The following is a 10,000-nucleotide window of genomic DNA, read 5'->3' as shown; positions in this document are numbered from 1 at the left end:
TTAATTACTCTACCAGACTTAGACTTTGGAAGTACATCCTCATCACTAACAGTATGAATAGGCATTTGAGGATTATCACATACATCTCTATCAAAATCCTCACAGGATGCATCAGTAGTAATCAAATCCTCAGATCTACCTACTTCAAGATTATACAATCTTTGAATGGGACTAGTCATTTCTCCCTTTTTAGTTTTGAGCCTTACACTTCTTACAAGTCCATCTCTACCTTTAAAAACATCTACAATAACCCCAAGAGGCCACTTCAATCTAGGGAGGTTAGCCTCCTTTATCAACACAAGGTCACCCTTAGACAAATCACATTTTTTATTGAATCCTTTAACAACTTGAGGCAAATTGGTTAGATAATTGTTACTCCAAATTTTCCAAAAATGTTCTAGGTTCTTGTTTCTTAAAACTTCTCTTTCATTAGAGTCCCTAGAAGTCACCTTACATGGCTCAAAATTTATTAAGGATTTACAGTGTGGGGCTCTTCCTAGGATAAAATGTGATGGAGTGAGATAATGAATGGAGTCAAGTTCATCACTTACATAGGTCAATGGTCTGGAATTAATACAGGACTCTATTTCTACTAGTATAGTTTCTAATTCACTCTTACTTACATAGTTCAGATTCAGTGTCTTTCTCAAGGCAAGCTTAACTGACCTAATGAGTCTCTCCCACCAGCCCTCCCACCAGGGAGCATGAGGGGCAATAAAGCTCCATTTGGGAGCCAAGTGGCCATACAGCCTTTGTACTTCATACCTAGCAGCTACAAAAGTCTTTGCATTATCTGAATATATAACACTAGGTAAACTTCTTCTGGCAACAAATCTTCCTATAGCCAATAAGCAGTCAGGCAAGGATAAAGATTCTGTAAGCTCTAGGTGTACGGCTCTTACAACACCACAAGTGAACAACAATACATAAACTTTCTTGCTAGGACAATCCGCACAAAAGAGGGGGCCTGCATAATCTAAGCCTGTTACATCAAAGGGTGGAAAAGTCCTTACTCTTTCTTTAGGTAATGGAGCCACAGGCTGACTACAAGATTTTGAATTATGCCAACGGCAACTTAAACATTCCTTTATTACTGTCTTAGCTAATCTCCTCATTCCTATAATCCAAAAGTTATTCCGTAGGGATGAAATTACGGTATCCACACCTGCATGCTTTAAAAACCTGTGCTGAAATCTGATCAACAGTTTAGCAAATTGACCCTATGGAATTATGACAGGATGTTTAGTGTCCTAGTTCAAGTTAGAAAACTCAAGACGTCCCCTAATTCTTATTAAGCCTTTATCATCTAGAAAGGGGTCAAAATTTCTTAATTTACACCATTGAGGGATAGCCTTTTTACCCAAAAGTACCTTTATTTCTGCAGAAAACACTTCTCTTTGGATGCAGTAAATCAACTTCAACTTAGCAAAATCAATCTCTTCAGTAATGAGAGGGCCTGTCACTTTGTTATTACTATTTCTACAATTTATGATAAATCTTAAGACATAAGCTGTAACTCTTAACACCTTGCTTAATTTACTGTATCGATCTAAATCTATCAAAGGGTTGACTCACCGCCTTGTACATTAAGACAGACAGCAGTACTTTCTATGTCTATTTCATCTTTATACTTAACTGGGTTATCTTCCCTTTCCTGGTATTGGGATTCTTTTAACATACTAGGCCCATAGAGCCACATAGTACTATCCACAAGCTTGTCTGCCAACAGACCTCGTGTTATCAGGTCAGCGGGATTGTCCTTACTTACACAATGTTGCCAGCAACTGGGAGGTGTTAACTCTCTGATTTCCTTTACCCGATTAGCTACAAATAGGTCCTTCTTACTAGCATCTCTTTGAATCCATGACAGAGCAATGGTAGAATCTGTCCAACACCTAACTCTAACACTGTTTTCTAGTTTAAGGGTATTCTTCACAAAGTTGACTAATCGTGAACACAAAAGACATCCCATGAGTTCTAACCTCGGTAATGTAATTATCTTTATGGGAGCAACTCTTGACTTAGAGGATACTAATGACACCTTGTATGAGCCGTTCTCCACAGGCACTCGCAGGTACACACAAACCCCATAGCCCTTTTCAGAGGCATCACCAAACCCATGTAGCTCCATATGACTAAGCTTCCCCTAGGCCTTTAGTGAAAAATAACATCTATCTATCTGATAATTCTTAAAATGCTGACTACTAATGAGCCATCTTTGAAACTTTAGCTTCAACTCTGATGGCATTTCTTAATCCCAACTCAAACCCAGTTTCCAGAGTTCCTGAAAGAGTATCTTGCCATACATAACATATGGACTAATTAATCCTAAAGGGTAAAAAATCTTATCTATCACACTAAGGATACTTCGCTTAGTAGAGACTACTTCTACAAAGGAATCTGAGTTTATGCCATCAAAGGAGAAACTGTCCAGTGAGTTACACCACTTCAGGCCTAATACAATATTGGGTTCATCAGAATTTATAAAGGGTACCTTGTCACATAACTGAGAAGTAATTAGCAAACTATTTGATACAAGTTTTGTAAGGTCCATACTAGCATCAGCTTCACAAAATTTATCAGGTGCTTCTACAGCAGAATCTGTACCACTCAACCAATTGTCTGTATACATGTTAGCCTTCAAATCTAGCACTACACTAGTTGGGGGATACTTATCCAAATGATGTTTGATTGTGGCATTTAACAGAAATGGGCTCGCTGTGTTACCAAAGGGTACACGTGTGAATCTCATGTACCGTATTGTACCATCATCTCTTGGCCACAAAAATCTAGGAACATCTCTGTCTTTCTCTTGTACACTAATTTGCAAAAAGGCCTTTCTTATATCAGCTGTATCCGCAATGGGCCAACGACGAAAGCGAATGAGCACCTCAACCAAGTCAGGGTTGAGTAATGGGCCTGAGGACAAACAGTCATTCAATGATACACCATTGTAACAAGAGGCAGAGGCATAAAAAACAGGTCTTATCTTAGTACTTGAACTACTTAACTTAACTACTGGACGATGAGGCATATAGTACACAGAATTCACACCTGAAATTTCCTGCCTTGGTACCTCTTCTATTATGTGATCAGACTCATAACTATCAAACACTTTTTGATACTCTTTCTTAAGCTCCTTATCGTGTTCTAACTTAACCATTAGCCTACCTAACCTTTTATGGGCTAGGACAAAATTATTCAAAAGCTTTTCCTTAGCAGAATCATCCTTCCATGGCAGTGCAACCTCATAGCGACCATTCACAAACTTCACAATACTCTCAAATTCTTTGAAAACTTTGGTTTCACTATAACTTTCAACAAGTTCCCTAGGCTTAACCCCTATAGTTTCCAAATCCCAAAACTTACATAAATCTGAATCTGAAACAGATGAGATACACAATAATTGTGGTACAGAGTAGTTACAAGAGTCATTGGTTTTATACAGCCTGCCACTCAAGATATAACCAAAGAGAGACTTCATGGCTACGGCATGGTTAATTTGGAAGGCATCTACAGGAGAAATCAGTGTCCAGTAGAAATCTAGACCAATCAGTATATCAATCTCAATGGGAGAATCATGGTGGTAATAATCAGCTAATACAACATGAGAAAAAGAGTTAAGCACTGAATCTGGTACAATAGGTCTAACCAAGGGTTGATATATTCTGGGAATCTCCACAGCAATAATACGTACCACTTTCTTGTCGGAGTCCCACAACTTTAACTCATAAACAGTTCTGTGTTAATTTTTTCCACTACTATGACCACCAAAACTAGAGTATGGCATAGGTGCACTAGTGATCCATTGTGGTTTACACTTCTTCACAAATTTGCTACTAATATAAGACCTGTCTGCACCATTATCAAACATTACCTGAGCAGTGACAACAGTACCATCACTACCACTCACCTAAACTTTGGCAGTTTGTAAAATGGCACAGTTACCACCTTGCCCTGTTAGAAGTGCCACATCGCCAGGCTTGTCACTGCCAACAGCACCTTCCTTTGCTTCACTTTTCTCCTTCTTAAGGTTCATTTCCAGCCTAACACCACACATTAAGGTAGAATGGGCACCGTTACACTTTGTACACCTTGTACGAGCTTTACAGTCTCTTGATAATGTGTCCATTCTTCATACACTTGAAACATAGGCCTAAATTTCTTATTTTTTCACCTCGCTCCTTTCCATTCAATTCTAGCACACCATAACAGTTTTCTGATTTGTGTTTCTTGGCACAGAAACTGCACATTGTGTTTTCTTGCTTGGACGAAGCATGAAGGGCTGCGGCTGAATACACGTTGTCTTTAGAACTCTTATTTTCAATTTTCTTTACTTCACTACTACTCTTTCCCTTAAAGGCTTCAGACCTTCCGAATCTTGAAATTTCCTTGTCTAAGAATGTCAATAACCAATCTAAATCACTCTCATGTCCATCACCATCCCTGGCCCACTCTAGCCGCAGTTCACTTGGCAAACGGGAGAGGATGATAGGTGCAAGAAACACTTCACATTGTTTTCCTGTGATGCCTAGCGCCTCCAAATTGCGGATGTGAATTAGAATGTCATCTCATAATTTCCACAGCTGTGCCACACCTTTGGGTCCGCTGACATTAATGTTGACCTCACCATTTAACAATGCCTGAACATGAGCAAAAATAATCCTTTCTGGCTTGTAGTAGCGTTCCTTCAGTAGTTTGCAGGCAACCGGGTAATTACCACTGGTATGAGCTAGTCCCTTCACAACATTCCTGGCATCTCCCTCCAGCAAAGACAGCAAATAAGTGAACTTACTGATCACTGGAAGGTCTGTTGCATCGATGTGGGAATTATGTTGATCCAAGAAGGACTGTCATTGGGTCACTTCACCACTAAACTTCGGTAGCTCCAGCTTGGGTAACTTGACATTGGTGATATCTGACTCTCGAGATGAAGACTGTCCACTTATACTACCAGCTTTAGAACCAGGACACGCTGCTGCTGCCAACTTCCTTATCAGCTTGTATCCTAGGCTGCACAATTATTGTTCTAAACTCATGGGCTTCATCCAAAAGTGGTTCTAGTTCTTCTTCAGCTACCTCAATTTCTATTGCTTCTTGGACTTCATCCAACTTAGCTAGTCTCTGGTCGTATTCCTTGATAGTATACTCAAATTGACTAATAGTTGTGGTGGAAGACTCCAGAAGGTCACTCAGTGCCTTAGAAGCTCTTGTCACCCACCCTCGACATGTAGTCCTAGTCTTCTTTAACTTCTCCATTATCTTCACTGCACAACTTACTTATTTTCTTAGAGGGAGTGTTCCCGGGTCTGGGCACCAAAATGTGGAGGATATTTAAGCCCACATCGTACAGGAAGGTATGGAAAAAGGAGAGCCTTGGGCTAGAAGGAAACACCATGTTTTTCTTAAAAACTCTGATTTTATTAGAACAACTAAACTCTTAAGTAAATATAATGAGACTTACATTAAGCAAAAATAGTTATAAAATTCACACACATAAATATGATGACTTTTAAATATCAAATACTAAATTAATTGTACTTCAATATACACTTCAAGTAAGAGAAACAGAATTAAATATATAACCAAGAAAACTAACAAAAACATTGGAACATGAGTTATAAAAGAAAAGGGTGGTGCTATTTCAGACACACTATAAGGAAACTCCTTTCAAGTGAATAAGCAGAAGACACCTTTCTAAAGTCAACAAATATATATTATAAATATACGTATATATATGTATATATATATATATATATATATATATATATATATATATATATATATATATATATATATATATATATATATATATATATACATATATATTATAAATATACGTTTATATATATATATATATATATATATATATATATATATATATATATATATATATTTATATATATAAATATATATTATAAATATACGTTTATATATATATATATATATATATATATATATATATATATATATATATATATATATATATATATATATATATATATATATAAATATATAAATATATATATATATAATATACATAATTATATATATATGTATACATATATGTATATATATATATATATATATATATATATATATATATATATATATATATATATATATACATATATATTATAAATATACGTTTATATATATATATATATATATATATATATATATATATATATATATATATATATATATATTTATATATATAAATATATATTATAAATATACGTTTATATATATATATATATATATATATATATATATATATATATATATATATATATATATATATATATATATATATATATAAATATATAAATATATATATATATATAATATACATAATTATATATATATGTATACATATATGTATATATATATATATATATATATATATATATATATATATATATATATATATATATATATATATATATATATATATATATATATATATAAGACTACACAATTGATCTTTATTATAAAGAGGAAATGATATATTCACAATCTGCAATAATAATAGATATGATTTCAATTATTTTTTTATAGTAGACTTGATATGTTTGATCCTACCGATAAGATAAAATCTTATTTGGGCAAGGGACCTCTGTAAATTGCCCATCCTGAACATTCGAATATCAAGACATATAAATATGCTTTTTTTTTTATGAAACTGGGATAACAACTTTATCCACTTCTAGTTTTGACTTTATCATCTAACATTGTTCTTTTTTCTAACTTGAAAAAAAATATAATGTAATGCAAAGGTCCTTTATATGACAAACTAATAGTCTGTAACAAAACAAATAAATCTTCATGTTAAAAAAAATTAAAAGAAACTGGTTGCACAATTCAAATCCAGCATTCCGCTCATTTTTCATTGTTCCCAAACCATAGATAGTATGTTAATTAAATCTTATTTGAATAGAACTTATTCCATACAAACTACCATGCAATGATTGGAAAGAGATCTATGACTTGTAGATCCCTTTCACGAGGATTAGTTGAGCTTCGATTATCAATATGATATGGCATAAAAAGCTTGCTTCTATAAAAAACTAGTCGGAGTAGAAAATAAACTCAGACAAAGCTATTCATCAAAATGAAATATGTAACTAGAGAATAATAATTTATCAGGGGCTCCTTGATTGCTTATCAAATCTATTAATTGGTTTGACTTTAGGATAATATTAGTATTGATTGAATTTGATTAGTTACATTTCCTGAATTAATATGTAATGTATCTAAATTTCTGAATTTCTGTTTTATTTCGATATTATCTATTGAGAAGTTAGTACTGATGATTTTATTGTATGCCAGCAATGATAGAACATGTTAAAGTGTTTGAAAATTGGGTAAATAGACCACACTTTTGGAACAGATTTGTGCGATATATCATCAGTTAGTTTATTACTGCTATTTTTTGTGAAAGGTAAGGTTTTATTTTTTTTACCCTTGCATAGGATAAAATACTATAATCTGTACCTAATTCCGACTCAAAAAGTATTTTTGACAGGCCTGGGTGATTCTCCCTACAACTGCATTCTTTAGGAATTCTTTTTTTATACTTTTATCCATTGCATGCTAAGGCAACTTTGTGCTTTTAAAATGATTGACTGCACTTTTCCGCGTATCATCGAATATTTCATGAAAAAAATTAAAACGGATATTTATTTTTCTTAGTAGTGTTATTTTGACCATTCCTATATATATATATATATATATATATATATATATATATATATATATATATATATATATATATATATATATATATATATATATATATATATATATATATGTATATATATATATATATATATATATATATATATATATATATATATATATATATATATATATATATATATATATATATAGATATATATATATATATATATATTTATATATATATGCATGTATATATATATATATATATATATATATATATATATATATATATATATATATAGATAGATATATATATATATATATATATATATATATATATATATATATATATATATATGTATATATGAATACACACACACATACACACACACACACATATATATATATATATATATATATATATATATATATATATATATATATATATATATATATATCTATATATGTATATATGAATACACACACACACACACACACACACATATATATATATATATATATATATATATATATATATATATATATATATATATATATATATATATATATATATATATATATATATATATGTATGTATTCATCATCATCATGTCGTTCTACGAATATTGACACAAGGGGCCTGGATTAGATTCCACCAGTCGTCTCCATTTTATGGTTTTAAACCAATATTTCTCCAATCATCATCTCCTTCACGTTTCATATTCCTCAACCATGTAGGCCTAGGTCTTCCAACTTTTCTAGTGCCTTATGGAGACCATTTAAAATTATATATATATATATATATATATATATATATATATATATATATATATATATATATATATATATATATATATATATATATATATATAATATATATATACAGTATATATATACATATATATATATATATATATATATATATATATATATATATATATATATATATATATATATATATATGTATGTATATATATATATATATATATATATATATATATATATATATATATATATATATATATATATATATATATATATATATGTATATATACATACATATATCTTTGTGTATGAAATTTTGTGAACATGTGTATTTCTAGTTACAAATGTTAGGAAAATATGATAATAACCCAGAGAGAGATAGTGAAGCAATTTCTACTCTGGTTTTATAATTCCTCTGTAAAATTATATCCACATTCCATGAAATACAGTTATTACTGATGAAATTATCGTTATCTTGAAGAAGTTTAAGAAAATAAAAGGGAGCTACAATTCTTCAGAGAAACTTGACACAGAAAATATAAAGGATGTTTTAGAAATAACGAGAGCCAACCTGAATATAAAACCTTAAGAAATAGTAGTAGTAGATTAAAATAAAAAATAATGGAATTAAAACTATCCTTTGAAAAAAACAGGAAGATAGAACCGAATAATCTCATACACTTACTTTCACTTAAGGCAATTGTTAACATATAACATGCAATCATACAAACATTTGCTCAGATAAAATTATACTAGAACGTTTTTTTTTTAAGTTAAAGAAGGAACAGTACTTATATTTTCGTCTGATATATCAAGAGATATTATCATTTATAAGTATTATAACCAGACAACAGAGTTTGATATGTCAGAGAGAGAGAGAGAGAGAGAGAGAGAGAGAGAGAGAGAGAGAGAGAGAGAGAGAGAGAGAGAGAGAGAGAGAGAGAGTATTCTTACACCATACCCAAGTTCTTACCTTTCTGCTACGGGAGTTCGTCTTATTTGGTATGATCGATAGTATTATAAATCATAGCCTTTATGCTAAAAGGTAATAAGCTCTCCTTTTCCTTTCATAGTATCAGAACCGTATGTCTCCCGATACCATAATGGAAAGCAGCGCCGTTATTATCATACGGTAATGCCACATTCAATATTCTTATTTTTTCCAAGGGTTTATACTTTACGGATTTCTTTACAGTTGATAAACTGATCACAGTAAATCAAGACCTACCGCTAATAATTCATCTAATTTAGTTAAAATTGAAGAAAGTAATTGACACTTTGAAATTGATGACAGAGAATCCCAACATGAAACTGAAATTGTCTAGTTTGTGTTGGTGGTAGGGGTCTGCTGAATGGATAACAATGGGAAAATACATACGTAATTCAATCATCATCTTATCGTTACTATTCGGTGTTTTCAATTGCGAAAGCACAGTGGATGCTTAATGGCACATTTGTAGTATCTTATATACCAAAGTCTTTATATTGCAAATTTTACAGGTTAAATATACATCTTGATAATACAGTTGCTGTGGTAAAGAAGTATGGAGGC

At 31.3% G+C, this 10,000-nt stretch overlaps 2 protein-coding genes across 2 annotated transcripts in view; both read right to left on the bottom strand.

Annotated features, from left to right (window-relative positions):
• LOC137644512 (uncharacterized) overlaps positions 1-2,131 on the bottom strand; it is a 2,156-nt gene extending 25 nt beyond the window's left edge. Inside the window, exons 1-2 of the mRNA XM_068377481.1 lie at positions 1,576-2,131; positions 1-1,117 (exon numbers count right to left, since the gene is read on the bottom strand). The exon at positions 1-1,117 is cut by the window's left edge and continues 25 nt beyond it. Coding sequence (XP_068233582.1) covers positions 1-1,117; positions 1,576-2,131 — 1,673 coding nt within the window. The remainder of the gene's footprint in view (positions 1,118-1,575) is intronic.
• Positions 2,132-2,251: 120 nt separating this feature from the next.
• On the bottom strand, positions 2,252-4,039 carry LOC137644511 (uncharacterized). The gene is made up of 2 exons (XM_068377480.1): positions 3,949-4,039; positions 2,252-3,597 (listed from the first exon to the last, which is right to left on the bottom strand). Exons 1-2 carry the CDS (start codon positions 4,037-4,039, stop codon positions 2,252-2,254), a joined length of 1,437 nt encoding a protein of 478 aa, XP_068233581.1.
• Between the last annotated feature and the right edge of the window lie 5,961 nt (positions 4,040-10,000).

The sequence above is a fragment of the Palaemon carinicauda genome, chromosome 7 (genome assembly GCF_036898095.1).
Source record: "Palaemon carinicauda isolate YSFRI2023 chromosome 7, ASM3689809v2, whole genome shotgun sequence".
Taxonomy (NCBI): domain Eukaryota; kingdom Metazoa; phylum Arthropoda; class Malacostraca; order Decapoda; family Palaemonidae; genus Palaemon; species Palaemon carinicauda.
This window is presented reverse-complemented; position numbering and strand designations above follow the sequence as displayed.

What these genes read in the sequence shown, in the direction of transcription:
- LOC137644511 (XM_068377480.1), bottom strand. Translation starts at nt 4,039, where the DNA reads ATGAACCTTAAGAAGGAGAAAAGTGAAGCAAAGGAAGGTGCTGTTGGC. An exon ending in ACTTCTAACAGGGCAAGGTG is followed by an intron (nt 3,598 to 3,948) that starts GTAACTGTGCCA and finishes ATGTTGTATTAG; the next exon opens with CTGATTATTACCACCATGAT.